The 18,488-nt window shown below is 37.1% G+C and overlaps 3 protein-coding genes across 3 annotated transcripts; 2 read left to right on the forward strand and 1 right to left on the reverse strand.

Moving 5' to 3' along the window:
- Positions 1-32: 32 nt before the first annotated feature.
- LOC121957335 (cell division cycle-associated protein 7-like) lies at positions 33-4,277 on the reverse strand. Its single transcript, XM_042505906.1, has 9 exons — positions 4,221-4,277; positions 4,001-4,129; positions 3,322-3,693; positions 2,618-2,713; positions 2,137-2,286; positions 1,727-1,870; positions 1,116-1,265; positions 387-523; positions 33-188 (listed from the first exon to the last, which is right to left on the reverse strand). The coding sequence occupies exons 1-9, from the start codon at positions 4,221-4,223 to the stop codon at positions 143-145; spliced, it is 1,227 nt and encodes a 408-aa protein (XP_042361840.1). The 5' UTR covers positions 4,224-4,277; the 3' UTR covers positions 33-142.
- Positions 4,278-5,930: 1,653 nt separating this feature from the next.
- Positions 5,931-12,642, forward strand: LOC121959441 (anti-Muellerian hormone type-2 receptor-like). Its single transcript, XM_042508715.1, has 11 exons — positions 5,931-5,969; positions 6,737-6,928; positions 7,097-7,258; positions 8,241-8,336; positions 9,082-9,185; positions 9,303-9,524; positions 10,396-10,510; positions 10,873-11,030; positions 11,167-11,323; positions 12,245-12,381; positions 12,526-12,642. Exons 1-11 carry the CDS (start codon positions 5,933-5,935, stop codon positions 12,640-12,642), a joined length of 1,497 nt encoding a protein of 498 aa, XP_042364649.1. The 5' UTR covers positions 5,931-5,932.
- Positions 12,643-13,717: 1,075 nt separating this feature from the next.
- On the forward strand, positions 13,718-17,972 carry prr13 (proline rich 13). Its single transcript, XM_042505956.1, has 4 exons — positions 13,718-13,876; positions 15,838-15,890; positions 15,993-16,486; positions 17,206-17,972. Exons 2-4 carry the CDS (start codon positions 15,875-15,877, stop codon positions 17,257-17,259), a joined length of 564 nt encoding a protein of 187 aa, XP_042361890.1. The 5' UTR covers positions 13,718-13,876; positions 15,838-15,874; the 3' UTR covers positions 17,260-17,972.
- The last annotated feature ends 516 nt before the right edge of the window (positions 17,973-18,488 follow it).

Genomic DNA, 18,488 nt, shown 5'->3' on the forward strand with positions numbered 1-18,488 from the left:
CTTGCAAACATTTCTCAAACAACAACCATTTGTTTAAAAAATACTTTATTCATATAAAATCACAGATTGATTAAAACAGACTAAAATCTGGAACAAGCAGGAACTAAAACATTTGGAGCAAATACGCCATCTAGCGTTGAGCTCACATCTCCACATCATGATCCTCATTCTTCAGTTTGTTACGGAGGCTGTGAGGAGAGAAAAAACACAGATGTTGTATCAGTTCTAACACACACTGTCACTCATTAAAGGTGAATAACGAGCATTATACTACAGTTATGGAGGTTTTTTTTAACTTTGTTGGACCTACACAACCTCCATGCTCAAATTGGTGTTTTTCATTTAAAAAAGGGACAACATTAATTTGTTGTGGGATAGTTTCCCACCTGCTGAGGTAGGAGTGGACGTCAGAGAAGCCGTGGTACTGGGCGAGGGGGAACAGGATGCCAGTCGGACAGCGGCCCTCACGCTGGCGACAAAAGCTGCAGTTGCAAATGCCACGACAGCGAGGGCACTTCCACTCCTGAGGAGATAACCAACGTGATTACACAGTAAAGTGAATCTGAGAAAGACGAGTAAAATACACAATCCAAAATATTAAACAAAACAGTCTTTAACTTTACAGTACAAGTACTACTACTATGAGCTTTGCTTGTCAATACACATGTTGAGCTACCACAGGGTACAAAAGTTGACGGCAACCTACATTAACTTAAATATATATATAGATCATTGCATGCCAGAAAACAAAGTCAGAAGAAGTTATGAGGCTCACATTGTGCCCCAGTAATGTAAGTGTGATCGAAAGGATGGAAAAGTTATATTTCGACTGATGTAAATACAATAAGTCACGTCATGCGTATTAAGGCCTGAGTGTGAAAATGCAAAATTGTCACCCATAAGATCCAATCTTCAGGCAAATGTCAATGTGTTAATAACAGCAACATCTGTATTATATTCTGCCCTTTAATCTCTCTGTATATGCATTTGTTACATAAAATCCGCCTCAAATGCAGGCCTGAACACTTACTAACATTAAATAGTGAAACAATGCTAAATTAATCTTTTGTGCATCTCCACAGGTGAAGAGAGTGTCAGTGTGTCAGCAGTCTGACCGGATCAAGCAGCGCCTTCTTGACATCCTCTCCGTATCTGTTCCTCAGACACGGCCCGCAGAACTGACCCTGAATCCCTCGACAGTCCTCACTGCGGCAGCATGTCTTGGTGTCAACAGTTTTCTGACGGCACTGATGACACGTGGAGCCCTGAAAATACACAAAGAAACCTCAATGAGAGACAGTGGACAGGTGCGTTGACATTATATAACAGTTTTTGCATATTCTGTTAATTTTAGGATTCAGTAATGGAGAGATTGTCCCCTGGTGGTGACCCAGTGGCCCTGCCAGTTTTTCCTAGAATATCAGGACTCTGAACCAAAGCTGCAAAGTGATTTTGTGGTTTCTGATCACCTTTTAATATATAATTTCTATATATCTCACTACATAAAGAGCTGCAGATTAGGGTGGTGCTAGTGAGGGGAGGGGCCGTGTGCCTGCCTGTCTGCAGCGGTGCTCTTTGTGCAGTTGTGCGTCAATGATGAGGACAAGACGGCACAATACTGTTGCAAATGATTATCTTATCCAGTACTAATTTTTAGAATCGATTTCTATCTGAGTATCAGTTTTTTGACAACACTACTGCAGATAGAGTGCAGCTGAGAACTCACTGTGACTCTGTTGTAGACTTTATCGGTCATGTTATCTGCGACCAGCTGAATCTCGTCCTCTGTGATATCCTCCACAGGACGGATATGATGAGGTTTGGACTGATTAGGTCGTGGGGTGCCACGACGCTGTGGGGCTCGGCGTACCTGGAGCACAAAGACAAAGATAATGATTATTTAATTGGAGGTTTTGCACAGAAACTGACACGTTACAGAATAGGTTAGCTGAACAGACCTACAAAAGGACGAATACACGGTTACCTTTGACCATCATACAGGACATATTACAAATATAAAATGGATAATGAAATTAGAAAGTTACAACACACTGATAGACATGTAAAGAATCGTGTTTTAACTCTCATTAACATGAACCATTTTTCAACTGGGCCTTGATAAATGATAGAGCTGACCTCCAGCAGCTCCTCCTCCAAGCTGAGCTCCAGCTCTTCCTCCTTTGGGGCTGAAAGATCCTCAACTCCCCCCATAGAGCGGGTCTGTCTGCGAGACGCTCGCTCTGGGTTCCTCCTGGACTCTCCAGCTGCACCAGATCGAGGTGGACGCTGCAGGTGATTGTAGTTAAAATGGCCTCAGTACATACTTAAAGTCTATTTAAAAATAATTGGTGGACGCCCTTTTTCATTTGATTTCTACTGTCACTTAGCTTAAACTAAACAAGACTACTTCTAAAATGTTGTTTCTCTTGTAATACGTGCTTGTACTTTGCACCTTTTAAATTGTAAATCTTTTATCGATGTATTTTTATAGCCCTGTAAAGCACATTGAATTGCCCTGGATTACAAAGAAAATCGCCTCATCTTGCCTTCATATAAAAGCTTAACACTTACATAAACTCACTGGTGATTGAGATATTTTTTAGATTATTTTACTCACAGAGCTCCTCTCTTTTGCCTTTTGATTGCCTGCTTGTTTTTTCAACATCCCCGCGCCTCCAGGCATCTTCTGCAGGTCTGCCATCAGCTGAGCCAGCTATTAGAAAACAGGGAGGATATAAAGGATTAGAGACATGACAGATAAACATTCATTATATTCAACTCAGTTTAGCAGGCATCATTTTTTTAGCACTTGAGACTAAAGTTTTTTGTTTTTTTCTTTTGTCATGTAAAATCTAAAATTGACATTCACGGCTCAAGTCAAAGTCATGTGCCCTGCAACTCTTACTTTTATCACCTAGATACATAGATAGATAAATAACTTGTTCTCAAAGAGCGGACAAGACGACAAAACACAAGGTGCATACAAAGCACAGACAAGTAAGAAAAAATGCATGTCACAAATACGTAAGACATACAGAGTGAATACACAAGAGACAAAAAAATGGATTGGTATACGACACCAAAGACTAAAATTCAATAATATGAATAAATATAATAATAATAATAATAAAAATAGATCTATGAAAACAATAGCTCTCTTTGCAGTAATATTTACAGATAGTCTGGAGCTTTATTTTGTGTTGGAAATTCAATATTCTTGGGCACTTGTTCAGGAACCACAGCTTTGTTTACACTCTGTTACATCTGCCTGTCAGTTTCCAAACATTTCTACACTATGACGGCCCTGTGCTGCTGCTTTACCATTGCTTTGTTGGCCTTGATGTTCTGTTCTCTCTTGGCCAGGAAAGAAAGTGATACATTTTCTTCTGAATCAGATCCAGGCTCTTTTGAAGGAGATGACTGAGCCACCGCTGTGTCTTCATCATCAAATCTCACATGTCTCCTCTTCCTTCCCTGACTGGTCTTCCCTGCCCTCTTCACATCTCTCTTTGTCTCCTCTTCTTCCTCCTCCTCTTCATCATCAGTGGACTGCTGGGTGGAGGTTGTGGAGCGGAGGGCCACTCTCAGCCTGAAGGTTTGGGCTCGAGAAGACGGTTTAGACGTGGCTTCCTGCTTCTTGGAGGAAAGGTCAGGCTGAGCTTCATCTTCATCTTCATCTTCCAAATCTGATTTCTGATGGACGTACATGGATGTGATTTTTCATTAAGTTATTATACATCTTTGCCACCTCAGTTTGCACAGTAATATTAATCTCTTATAGTCAAAATTTGATGTTTTAGCTGGTGATCTCGTTTGTTTCTAAGATTCAACCGTTTCTGTCACAACGTATGTTACAGCAGGATCTAAAAAGCTAAATCCGTCAGCTGCATTTATGCACACATTAACAAATCCATGCAGGATAATATTATTTGTTTCAAAAGCGTTGTAATAACAAAACATCTGGCAACATGAAGGTCCTAAATTAACCCAAATGACTGACCTTGTTGCAGTGGTCGCTGATTTCACTGTCGGAAAAGCCGTAAAATGTTCGCTCATTTTCAGAGTCCTCTGCAAAAACATCGGCTAAGGCTAGCTGTTTGGTGATGGCGTTCATTCCTAAAACCCCCACCTGAATAAAAAAAGATACAACAAACGTAACCCGAGAATATTTGAAAACAATATATTAAGCCTGATAATCACGAAATAATAACTTGCTTTACCATTTTGTTCTCTGTATTTGCTGCCCACTAAGGTTAGCTTCTGAAGTTTAGCTACCCGCCCCAGCACAGGTACGTCCATTTAATCTGATTGAAGGGGTGTGTGTTTTGAAGCTCAGGGCAGCACGGAGTCACAGAATGAGCTTCGGATGGTGATGCTTTTTAAACTCCGCCCCTACGGGGTGAACTGAAAATTAAAACATGCAGTCTGGCGAGATACAAACAGTGCCAGAGTTGCCCGGTAATTTTTTAAATGTAGGCTAACATTATGGTATTGTTTGTGGTCTCACGCTTTAAAGAGTGAGTATAAGTAAGTAAGTAAGTAAATAAATACATAAGTGTTTTGTTTGAGTCTTAGCAGAGATAAATTTGTGTTTGCATCAGTTTAAAAGGGAAGCAGTACCACGACGTCCATCTCCGTCAAAAAGTGGGTGAAAAGTACTAGTGCTTAATGTAAGTATGACATTTTAAGTCACAATTTATCTTTTTTTCATTTGTAGTGACAAGACAAACAGCTGTAGTAATACTAACATGCCCACAATGCAAGTATTATATTTACCATGTTCACAATCTTAGTTTAGCATATTAGCATACTAACAAAACACAAAAGATCAGTTTGTTTGTTGACTTTTTTAACCAAATTTACAGTTAACTGGAAATAATTATTGAGCCAAAAAGTTATATGGGGTTTAATATATGTTACAGGACATAAGGACAGAAAGTCCAAGGAAAACGTAGCTGTTTTCAGCCATGCTTTCATAAACTACACGCTGGTGGTGTCACACAGATGGATTACTGAATGAGCCTACTGGGCACAGGCCCAAGGGCCCAATATGTCAGGGCCTCACTTTGGACTTGCAAAACGCCATTCAAATTAACACATATTGGTCAGAAAGACACTCAAAATGACTACAAAGAGATCCAAACAGACCACAAGCGATGCAAGGGAACCCCAAAGAGACATAAACAAAGACACAATAATTTTAAAGTCACACAATACTACCTCAAGGAGATACATAATGACCACAAAGGGACACAACATCACAAAAAGATGCATGACAAATACAAAAAGATGTAAATCCACTACATCTTTTTTATACAAACTGATTCAGTGGGTTTTCCAACTTATAAGTTGCACTTTAATGCTGATGGAGATGTAATCTGTTTTGTGGGTATTTGATCATGAACAAAAATGTTGTAGGTTACATTTGATAAAAAATGATCCTGATGATCCAAATATATAGTTTATTGTGATTTAAAAGTCATAACTTTAGTATCTCTTGATTTTGATTTTGTAAATGCTGGTTATAGTCTAGAATCTTGCAATTTTGACTGAGTATTTTTTTATTTTCTTTTTAATACATAAGATATTCTGTTCTTTTCATGGCGATACTGGGCTTCAATTTATTTTTTAGAGGCTAGAATAAAATGAGGTCGAAAATGTTACTTGATGTTATGACTGAACTCCCAGTGAGGTTGTTTGAATCCGCTTCTTTAGGTTCATTTGGAGCCCTAAAGCACTGAGTCAGAACAGCGCACTTGAGTGCAGATGATATTCCTCAACAGTGGGAGAAGAGTATGTTGATAAACGTCCTGTATATGTTGCACATGCAGGTGTGTGTCAGTGGGAGTGATGCTGGGAAACGTGGGAAACTTCTCTCACATTCCCAGGACTGATAAACCCTCCCTGCTTGGCCGGTCCTGGCTCAGTGACCATGACCCTGCAACAGTGGTGGCTGATTTTGACTGTAGGTGAGTGAACTTTTTTTTTCTCCATCTTTTGGTTAGTTTGAGTTTAGCTGAAAACATAATTGTAAATGTAAGATTGTAAATCTCAACAAAAATCATAAATTGTGTGAATGTGCGACATAACAACATAACATAACAACCTGTCAAAATAGTATTGTGTGTGGGTGGGTGGGTGACACAAGTAACAGCAGGAAGCGTAATATCAAAAGCAAAAGTACTCATTATGCAGAATGGTCTATTTCAGAATAATATTTATTAAATTATTGGATTATGATCATTGATGCATTACTGTGTTTATCACTTTAATGTTGCAGCTTCTAAAGATGGAGATAATTTTAATTACTTTATATACACTAAACTTGTGAATTACTCCATTTATCTTATTTTAAACTCTGATAGTACATCAAATTGTTTTTGTTGATTAATAAATATGTCACTAGTGTGCATCAAAAAGCATCAAGATAACGTCCTCAAATCCTAGAAACGCCCCTGGTGCCAACCCCTGTACAAACCAGATTTAAATCATGAAGGAGAGATGTGGTTATGAACATGTCTTCCCCCTTTGAATATTATTTTTTCCTATAATTAATGCTGATTGCGACCAGTGTGAGCCCTATAACCACAGCACCAATGAAATGTTTCTGGAGAGAGTGTGTCTTTAGTGGATCATATCACCTGCTTCAACAAGTAGCAGGGAAACACTTGAGGCAAGTCATTTTTGTCCAATTAAACTACATTTACAGCAGTTTTTTTGTCTTTCTTCTTCCCAGAATGCATCTTTACTTGCATCTCAAGTCAGACTTTTCCTCAGAAGAGACAATGTGCATTTCAGGTGACTCCTCAGAACAAAAAATACACAACAGCTGGCAATGTGAGCGGGTCAGTGCAGCTCTGTGAACATGCCAAATGCTGCGTGGGTTATTTTCTGATTGTCAATGGTCAGCCAGAGGTTGACCTTCTTGGTAAGAAACCGTAGTAAAACCAGTATCTCTGGACTTGTCTGTATGGTCTTAATTCTGTTCTTGTACCATTATATGAGTCACACACGTTTGTAGTTCAGATTTTGATCTACTCAAGTGTAATTGATTTTTTGTAAACTGTCCATTGTGTTACCTATTTTTCTGTTGTAGCCTGTGATATGGCTGAGAAGTCTTGCCCAGATGCAACCTGCGAGGCGAGAACACACAACAGTCGACTCATTAAATGTGTGTGCCACACGGACCTCTGCAACAGCAACATCACATGGACCCCAGAGTCAGAAGAGCCTCGACCCACCTGCTCTCATTCTGTAGGTATGATGATACTAAGATTGCTACCTACTTACTGAGTGTCAATTGCAACCAACATAGTGATAAAATAAGATGTGGATATTAGGGATGATGACAGCTCAAACAATGCACATGTCAATATCAGTTATCGGCCAAATTTGTTGTTTTTATATTGGTGTGCTGGATATGGCAAAAAAATCCAATATTGTGCATCCCCGGTAAATAATATACATATTTTATGAGTCTGGACAGACATTGATGTAAACCACAACTTGACTGGTTGATGGAAGCATGCTATGACAAGGTGATTCTAGTTTTTTCATATGCTAAGTTCAAGTAATTAGGAAGTATATGAAGTAATAAATACACCTGAATGATTTACAAGGAGAGTTATTTATTATTTACAAATAAAATTAACGTACACTATTTGTTTCCCTCTTAGGTAAGATCATTATGTATGTATGTATGTGTATATATATATATATATATATATATATATATATATATATATATATATATATAATATATGTATATAAAATTAATGAATATGATATACATTGAAAACCATTGTATTTTGTGTCTCCATCTGCTGGTGGGTCATCAAAACAAGAGTATGCATAATATAATGTTAACTCTACTACAGAAGAGACTTAACAATCAGTAAAATTTAGATGGGGGGGGGGGGGGGGGTGCACATGTCAATATCAGTTATCGGCCAAATTTGTTGTTTTTATATTGGTGTGCTGGATATGGCAAAAAAATCCAATATTGTGCATCCCCGGTAAAAATAATATACATATTTTATGAGTCTGGACAGACATTGATGTAAACCACAACTTGACTGGTTGATGGAAGCACGCTATGACAAGGTGATTCTAGTTTTTCATATGCTAAGTTCAAGTAATTAGGAAGTATATGAAGTAATAAATACACCTGAATGATTTACAAGGAGAGTTATTTATTATTTACAAATAAAATTAATGTACACTATTTGTTTCCCTCTTAGGTAAGATCATGAAAGCGGCTATAATAACTCTGACTGGAGTTTTGCTGTGCCTCACCATTGTTGCTGTCAAAAGGAGAAACCTATTTAAAAACACAAGTAAGATCCTTCTTGTTTTTTTTTAACATCAAGATAGAAATACTAAAATTACAGTAATTGTTTTCGCGTGAATATGAGTTTAACTTTTTAATTAAATTAATTTGACTGTCCTGATTGGAGTATGCATTACTGCAGCACTTCCTGTCATAGTGACCAATGACACAATATAAGGGAAGTATTTTAGCAGAAAGTGGGAGTTAAACAAAAATAAATCAAATGCCTTCACAGTGAGTTAACTGATTGTTGCAGGTGTTGACTAAGCATGCACACAGAGGTTTATTGTTCTGATTCCTCAGATGTAGATAACAAACTTCATCCAAGAGTGCTCCCACATTTTCGTTCATCCTGGGAAAAATGGAGTTCATATTTCACTTTCACTGGTTTAGAAGTGGACTCAGATCAGACAGGCTGTATAGCTGTTGCCCTAATAACCTCTCTGTTTCACAAAGGATTAGAGAAAACTTTTCGTCACCTGTATTTCCGCATTTTCTAAACTCAGATTCAGGTCTCATGATGTCTTGGTTTGACCTTGTATCTTTTTCATTCTCTCTGCCAGACTGACCTTGTGTTTATCTCTGCTGCAACACTCCCTTTTGCCTCTGTCCTTTGTTATTCTTCAATCAGATTTCTGTCTTTTCTGTGGCTTTTCAGTCGAGCTAGTTTAAAATCGATAGTGACTTTGTTGCCAGATTACCTTCAACGAGTGTGTATTCATTATCAGACCCGTCTACTTTCATTATTTTAGAGGAGAATCCACCTCTCCTTGATGATTACAGCGTCTCACCACTCTGCTCCTGCCAAACAATGAAAACCTCTGAGATTGACGTTTCTGACATTGAGCTGCAGCAGGTGAGCTCAGCTATCACATGGATTTTCACTGTACAATCAGCTGTGTGCAAAATATTGATCAATAATACAGTTATGTTGTTCTACCCATATTTTACCTGTATAAACCTTTTTTTTCAGATTGTGGGCCATGGTCATTTTGCAACTGTTTGGCAGGGGAAATATCAGGGATCCATGGTAGCTGTGAAAGTTTTCCCTGAAGGTTGGAAACATCCATTTACTGTAGAGAAGGAGGTCTATGAGCTCCCACTAATGAAGCATGCTGGGATTGTCCACTTCCTGGGCACTGGCAGGACACCGGTTGGAGGCAGTTGGCTCATTGTGCTGCACTTTGCAGAACATGTGAGTGGCTACCAGCCGTTAAAATATCTGATGCTTAAAAGCAACTGAATTGTGATAAATGTTACATTTAACCACCAATGAATACTTAAAGCAGCTATGATCAATAGTTCTATAATAACAAACACTTGACGATGTGAAAACAGAGTGAAAGTCGCACATTTTGCTGTTGCATTCACATTTGTCCCAACAGCTTTGCTGACCTGCTGTCCGGAAATATACTAAAAGAAAGCATTTCTGCAAGAAGCTTTTCACCAAAAAGAATATCTTTGGATATTTGGATTTAATTCCCTCGAATCACCAACATTTTGATCAGAAACTCTATGTAATTTCATTACAGATTTTTTTTCTCAGTGACTCTAACAGGGGAGATTTACTTTTTTTTTTGTAATTAAATCATGTAATGCTGTTACATGTGACTACTTATTCCCTAACGCAGTTAGAGACTCTACTCTGTGAACATAGAGGAGCATTTCACAGCTATAAAGCCACGTATTTGACTAAGAATTTGGTACGCATTAAAAAAGGGGAATATTAGACATTTATCCAACAGGTGGACAAAATGAAGACTCCAAATGAATAATAATAATGTTGCTCTATTTCGGCTCAATGTGGAAATAAGCAACTGCTTGCAGCACTTGGTTGCTACCTTTTTTATAAAACTATGATCTCACCTGAATGCAGTGGGTCCTCCACATAAACGTCCCAAATACATAAAAGAAAAATACACCACCACACACTGAGAGTGGGCCATAAGCGATGAATGTGAGGAATTATTTCTGTAGGAGTCTACATTTTTTTAGGAAAATCCTGCATGATATATTTTTAATGTTTACAATCTTGGACAATAACAGCTGGCGTCCTTTTATTTCAGGGTTCTCTCCACTCCTATCTGTGTAAACACACCACCAACTGGACGATGTCACTGAAGCTGTGCCAGTCTTTATCGCAGGGACTTTCCTATCTCCACTCTGACGTTCAGAGACACGGTAGCAGCCAGAGTATCACTGTGAATAAATGTGTGTGTGCATGTCCTCGTTGTACTTTACCAATGTTGAAATTCATGCATGTACTATCATGTGGGTCTGTGTGCAAATTGCGGATAAGATATCAGACATAATTATTTAGAGTTTGATTAAACTGCATTTATCTATCAGAATTAAATACAGTAAGATGAGTATTATTCAAGTGATATCTGATGTTCAAAAAGCATACAGCTGCATAAAAACAGTTCATATATTATAGGGATTCATTTCCAGCCACTGGGAAGCTGATATGCTTAATGAATGAAGTGTGAGTATTTCTTGTTTTTAACAAGTCAGAATCTTCTCATTATTGTCGTTTCTTGTAGATGTGCATAAACCCCCTGTGGCCCACAGAGACTTGAGCAGCTCCAACGTGCTCGTGAGAGCAGATGGTACCTGCGTCCTGTGTGATTTTGGATGCTCAACCATCCTGCGTTCCTGTTCAGGACATCGCTGCTGGCGGAGCCACGCAATAAACATGGAGGTGAGATTCAGGTGGAGCCATAACTTACTGTTTAATTCATATTACAGCGTAATCATGAAGTGAATGGCTAAAATAATTCAGAGAGACAACATCAGATGCATAGAAACAACCAGTTCACGCTACTCTCCATCTGCAGGGTCATGCTCAGTTGGGCACGCTGCGTTACATGTCCCCTGAGATCCTGGAAGGCTCAGTAAACCTGAGCAGCAGCTGGTGTCTCATGCAGGCGGACATCTATGCTTTGGGGCTGCTGCTGTGGGAAATCTGGATGTGCTGCTCTGATTTATTTGAAGGTAAAGTCAGACAATCATGAAAAGCCATTAGTAAAACAGATGGGTGTTCAATTTCCTCCTTCTTTAAAACTGCTGCTGTAATCCACAGAAATTCTTCATTTAGATTGAACCATTCTGAAATTTGTTCGTCATTTATTTGGCGTCATTCACCAATTGTTCTTAAGAAGAAATTTCCTCTTAAAACCCAGTTATGCAGTTTTCATAAAGATTCTGACATTTTTCAATGTTTTCCTATTTGGGATTTGTTCAGTACCTGCAGAAGTACCTTCACTTCAGAACGATTAAAGTTTTTAACGTTTGGAGTCTAGGGCTTAGAGTTGCTTTTTTGGCAATCTGACTTTTCTGAGTTTGTTTCTCATTACCCTGTTATGAGGAATGACAGTGTTTACCTATGCTGATTTAGGATCAACTGGCACATGTTTTCATGTCATGAGGACAAGGGTATGCATCATCGTTAGATTACATGTTTCCTTTTGATGAAGACACAGTGGTATTGAAACTTTAGTCTGTTTGCACAATAAAGGCTGTAAAGTGATCAGTGTGCTCCAGCCCTTTTCTTCTCCTTTGGAAAGTCTCTGTCCTCAAGCTGAGAAGCACCTGATTTGACCTCATGCTGCTGGATGATGTGCAGGGAACCTTGTTTCCTACACCTTTACTTTTTTCAAGACCATTCTCACAAAAAAATCTCAAGGATATTTTTTGGTGAATGAGGCGCATAGTACTTTAGAAAAAGAGATATTTAATATGATGGATTTTTCATCTTAAAAACGCCACATGTCATATTTATAAATACAACCTACTAAACATCATCAGTCACTGCTGTGAGATTGTCATAATCTGGATATGCTTTACCTACATACTGTACAGAGTGCTGAGGTGCTGCATGGATGTCAAAATGAATGCATTTGTCTCCATCTGCAGGCGGTATTGCTCCACAGCATCTGCTGCCTTATGAATCTGAGTTGGGAGGCGATGTCACACTGGACAGCCTGATCCAGCACGTGTGTCACATGGAAAAGAGACCCTCCATACCTAAACACTGGAAACTGCTACCACAGGTACACAGGTGCTTCTTCCCAGAACATATTGTTTTTTGTATTGGCTCGGTAGAAATAAGGATAAATGTACTGGATAACTCATGAAAATATTGTTTTTTGTGAATTAAATGTGTCCCTGTATTGATACATTTTCTCAACTTTCAGGGCTCTGTGCTGCAGGAGCTCCTGACAGACTGTTGGGACTGTGACCCAGATGCCCGACTGACTGCTCGGTGTGTTTTGGACAGATTAGTTTCTCTGCAGTCTTGTGTCTCTCCATGACTTTTTGACCCTTTTGGTTGATTTGTTGTAATCTACATACAAAGCATTTCCACATTTATTTTTCTGTCAATACTGTGACACACTCTTGTCAAAAATACTGATTTATGGATACATATTGATGTGGAATATCGGAAACGGTTTAGATACAAATTTTCTGCAGTATTGATACACTGTTACCAGCTGTGCTTCCTCACTCTCTTTTATTGTTAATGTTTTCTACAGTCATTCTGCTGTTTTCTGATACTAACCAAGAAAAGAAAAGTCATCACTGTCATGTTACAGTCTTGTAATATATGTATGTATATGTGATGTGTGTGTGTGCACATGTGTATATATATATATATATATATATATATATATATATATTTTTAACCCTCAATGTCAGTTTTTTCCTCGTATTGAAAATTATATCGAATATTGATATTTTTTAGGGTATTGAATAGAAGTTTGGAAATTCCAAGCTAAACACTACTACTGTTTAGCTTTTCAGTATAATATATCTTGTATGTATGTATATGTACATTATATATTATATCATCATTTTTAACCTTTTGAATTGTACACTTAGCCCCTTGTTATAGTATGTTTTCTTCTTCATCTTGACTGGACAGTTTCCATTCCTCTCTTTCTTTCTGTGCTTTTAATAGCATGGACATGTTAGAATGTCTTCTGTAAAAAAAAAAATCTTTTGATATTTATAAACAAAAATAATAAATGTCCTATATAAATAAAGATTAATGTACATTGATTGGTTTGATCATACAGGTGGATTTTTAAAAAAAAAAAAATTTGTTAGTGTCGTTTTCAGAAAGATTCAATTTATTAAAGATGCAGAAAGCACTGTATGTCTGGCCATTTGTATAACTGTTGACGCATGACAAAATGGAATTGTGTCACAATGAACTGTGAGTCACTGATTTCATGTCAGGTGTGTGTGTGTGTGTGTGTCATGGGTGAACTCTCACCTGGCTACTCCCTTTTCCATACTACTCAAAATAGTTTGGAGGGAACATCATCATTTTCATTATCATCATCTTTTGTACTGTAGAAACACGTAGATCATCTTTTTATCCAAAGCTTGCTGGACTTTTGCCATTACGTAAATAACGTGCGTAGTCAACAACGGGCGTGGCTTCCTGATGCTTTTTTTTTTTTTTTGCAGCTCAATGCGGAAGAAAAACAGGAAGCTCAAAATTCCTGATAAACTTAATCGGACTAGAGGCAAGTTTCTACGGTAAGACTGTGACATTGGCAAACAGCGAGTACAAGTGGTGTGTGGGGGACAAAATAGCTAGAAACTACAACAATTAGATGATTTGGACCTATTGTTTGTGGTTTCTGTCATATCATACCTGTAATGTGGAGTTAAATGGAGAAAGTGTTGGGAAAGTACTGCTCCTTGTTGAGGCACCAGGCTACGATTTATGGCACGTCATGTACTAACTGCGATAGGTGCATTTATGTAATGAAAGGTGTCTGAAAGTTACGAAATAGGTGTTTTTGTTATGGAATTATTTTGTTTAATCAATAATAATGCTAATAATAATAACTTTATTTATATAACACCTTTAAAACGGAGTTGACCGAGTGCTTTGACAAAAAAAGGCAAAGCAGAGGCTAGAAGGATTAATTGCAGTGGCAACATACGAGCCAAATGATAATGCAGAGCTAAGGGAAGGCAAAATTTAAAGTAGAATTAAAAAGGAGAAACAATTGCAAAACAAAAATAACAACAACCCATACCATTAAGAGTAAATACAGTTCATAGAATATTAGCAGTAAACACAGAAATAATAGTACTCATTAATAATAGTATTAAACACGATTGAGAAAAAGAATAAATTAAAAGACAAACAAAAAATAGATGAATTAAAGTAGATAAAGTAGACGACATCACATAAAAGCAAGTCTATTAAATGGGTTTTAAGAAGTGTTTTAAGAGAAGTCACTGTCACTGAGGTAGTTGTAATAAAGCTTAAAACAAATAAGTAAGCAAAATTTTCGCAAGAGTAGCTTCATTGCATGACTGTTGTATAGGGCTGTATTAGTTTTAAGTATAGCCAATCAACTGACAACTGACTGCATATGTTTATAATTTCAAGCAATGAAATCCCAATTTAGAGCAAATGTAAAACTCAACACAGTACAGAAGTTATGACCAATGTTTGGGAGTAGTGATCTACATGTAATTAAACTCCCAATTTAACTGCATTTTGCAGTAGCTTTCTGGTAGTTCAACTATATTAATATTTTCATAGGGATTCATGTCTTTAAATAACATTTGCCTTTTTTTGCGTAGTTAACCACTGAAACTACAAGCACATTTTGGTCACAAAAAGAAATGGAATTATTTATTATTTTTATTTCACAATTGCTACTCTACTGTAACCCCTTGGAACTGCCCTTGATCTCAGTTAGTCATAAGTATTGATTATTGCAATTTATTAACCACTGTTAAGAGTAGCATGCTATTTTAGCAGTTAGCTGCTTGGTGCAAACCCCCAACTGGACTCTTGTTTATGAAAGGCAGGTGTCTCATTGATGGACATTGTGTACAAAACTAAAGCTGAACAACTTGGTATTTTAATTTTTAATTTAAGTGTAACCTGTGAACAAGCAGGCATTTTTGACTTTTTGTGTGTAATATTTTAATATGATTTCGTATCATATGTAAGCTACATCATCAATTTTATGATTTTTTTTTTTTTTTTACAATGTAGTTTGAACAACTTTAGTAGCTTAAAGTAGCATTAGTAAAACAATCTTGATTTCTCTCTATGGTAGCTTTGCTCTTGTTAAACTTCTTCCAGTTTTAAGTAATTGTTAGCTTGCAAAGTTATGTTTTCAAAGTAGCAGTAGTTTCATAAAATTCATGTTGGATATATACAGGATGATTGTAATCACATTTTCTGTACAGAATTGTTTGTTGTTTAATTGATTAAAGTGAGCATTGGCTGCTTTTCTACGGTTTAGATGTTGTAAATCTTGTTGTACAAAATAATTAATTCTTTATTTTGTCTATATGATAAAATAAGACAAAAGAGAAAGAAAATATAAGAACCTTTAGTCAAATAGGTTTACATACTAAATTAAATGATACGATATAGTGCAGTTATAGTCCTAATAACAGTTGCTTTTTAGATTTAATGTAGTTTTACTTGAATATTCACATTTGCTTTCTCTTTGTTTCTTCAGGATTTCCTGTGAGTCCTGAAGTGTCAGATCAAAAAACATGTGGCCAAATCAAGGTGGGAATCATACAAAACCAGCAATTATTTTGTCATAGACCTGTTTTATAATAAATATGTTCTAAGGACTAAAGTGCGTAAACGTGCCTTTATATCTATCAGGTCCTCCCCCTCCAGTGGGTCCACCAAACCCTGCCTTCCCACCTGGCTACAACCCTGCATATCCTGCTGTGCCTCCATCAGGGATCTTCCCCCAACCTCCACATCCAGCGTACCCGGCTGGGGGGTACCCAGCTGGGGGTTACCCGGCTGGCATGAACCCAGCCATGGTACCAAATGCTCCTCCAGGGGCGATGCCTTACAGACCTCCAGGACCTCATGCTTATCCTATGGCTCCAGGTGGATATCCAGCAGTCCCTCCTGCAGGTGTTTTCCCAGGTCCATACCCGCACTCCCCAAAGGGCCATAAAGGCCACAAAGGTCACAAAAAAGATCACCACAAAGGTCATTATCCAGGAGGGTTAAATCCCATGGCTGGAGCATGTGCTGGAGGATTGGCTGGAATGGGAGTGGGGTTGGTCGGACATAAAGCCCACAAAAAGATGAAGAAGATGAAGAAGTTGAAGAAAGCACATAAGGTGCACAAACACGGGAAGGTGAGATTAAGTTTAAAGATGCATTACGAAAGAGTTTTTCAAATGGCTTTTCCTGTAGGTGAGGGATTAATGCCAATACCGATTAACAAGATGAAACTTGAAACTGCCTACGCCCCTCAGCCCCAGGCCTTCAACTTCATAATAATTCAGTGCTGCAAACACACACACTATCACCAAACATTGTAAATGCAGTCATGACTCTACTAGTGCAAAGTGCAGCTGAGGAGACACAATCAACATGGTTTATGTTCTACTTGGTGAGGAATATTGATTATTATCATTAAGATGGATTATATTACCGTGGAACATCAAAACAAACAATAGCAAGTTACAAGACTGCATTATGAAACATGATGATGGTTATGAGCACAGACAAAACACTTGATTATAAATAGTACTAATGGAAGGTAATTTGTTCTCAACACCATTTGTGGTAATTAATGTTATAAGCACAGACTGTTTTCAGCGTTGATTATTCTGTGGACTCTCACTCAGTTGAATAGTCACGTAATGTTTGGTTTATAAAATGTTAGAATATATGAAAAACATGCCCATCACAGGGTCCTGTGGCCCAATTTGACATCTACAAAATGCTCATTTTTTCTCTATTTTGCCTTTGTGAAATGCATCTTAAATAAAACAGTCGCTGTTTTTGTTTTAAACTATAATTCAAAATGTATTAATATGAATACATATATTCTTTCTGTGTTTCTTCTCAGTCCTCCAGCAGCAGCAGCAGTAGCAGCAGCAGCAGTAGCAGTGACGAAGAATGAGGTGACCAGTTCAAGACGAGGCTTTCACTGAAATGTTGCTTTGCAAAAGGGCAACCTGACTTAAAAAATAAACACACTAAGGTCATACTTATCACTTTTAACAGGATGTAAAAATGAAAAATACAGAGTATTATTGTATCTTGCATGTGCAATTGATACTAAAAAATGCATTTTAACTGTACATGTGAACATATTCACAGCATTTGTCTGTATTTGCATTCCGTTATGTGTTGAATTTCTTTTTTTTAATTTTGGTTTGTTTGTTTTTGTTGTTTATGACAAACGTTCCATAGTTACAGTTTCTGTTCAACAGTGTAATACAGTACAAACTAATATACTAGTGTACAAACATGGACATAATTTGAAGAGGGACTGCAATGATTTAAAAAAAAGTAGATTAAACACTGCAATTTGGTGAATGAACATATGTAAATTATATGTTATTTTCTTTTCTGGGAAGGTGGAGAATGATGGCTTATGAATGTCTTTATTTAAGACTATTCATTTTTTTCTTGTAATTTTATATTTACTACTACAAAAGACAGAAAGGGGCAGAAAATGTTTTTTCTGCATAGCTATACTAATCATAATTATATTTAAAGACTCTTCAATTAATCCTGCTCAATAAATATATTTAAATGAAAACTCTTTTTTTGTTAACAAAATGACCTTGTACAAAACATTAAGTAAACAATAAAAGCACATGTGAAAGATATGAGTGACATAATTATATATGAAGAGTATAAATTACTGTATTCAATGACGATTACATAAAAACAAACCAAAAAATACAGACAAAAAAAGTATATTTATTCAGAGGATTTGTGCAAAAGAATTACACGTACTTGGTATAAGCTGTGATTTTAGAGGAGCCTTCAGTCCTACGAGTAAATCGAAAAAAATAGTAATTTCCTGCTTTTGAATATGAAAATTGAGCATTTATAAATGAAAAGTAAGATGCGTGTGTCGTCCCCAATATAACTGAAGTAATAAACCGAGTTGCAATACACTTTACGCCCACTAGTGTCCCTATAAACAAGTATTTTATTGAAGTTGTAAATATGAACATATTAGAAACACTGATAAAGCAAACATCTATCTGATAAGTAATGTTTAAAAACACGTACAAAAAAACATGGATCATCCGTTATTTTCAGCAAGACACTCCTCATTGCGACGTTTTACACCAATGCATCATTTTTTTTAATTTATTTTATTTTGCGCAATAA

The sequence above is a fragment of the Plectropomus leopardus genome, chromosome 2 (assembly GCF_008729295.1).
Source record: "Plectropomus leopardus isolate mb chromosome 2, YSFRI_Pleo_2.0, whole genome shotgun sequence".
Taxonomy (NCBI): Eukaryota; Metazoa; Chordata; class Actinopteri; order Perciformes; family Serranidae; genus Plectropomus; species Plectropomus leopardus.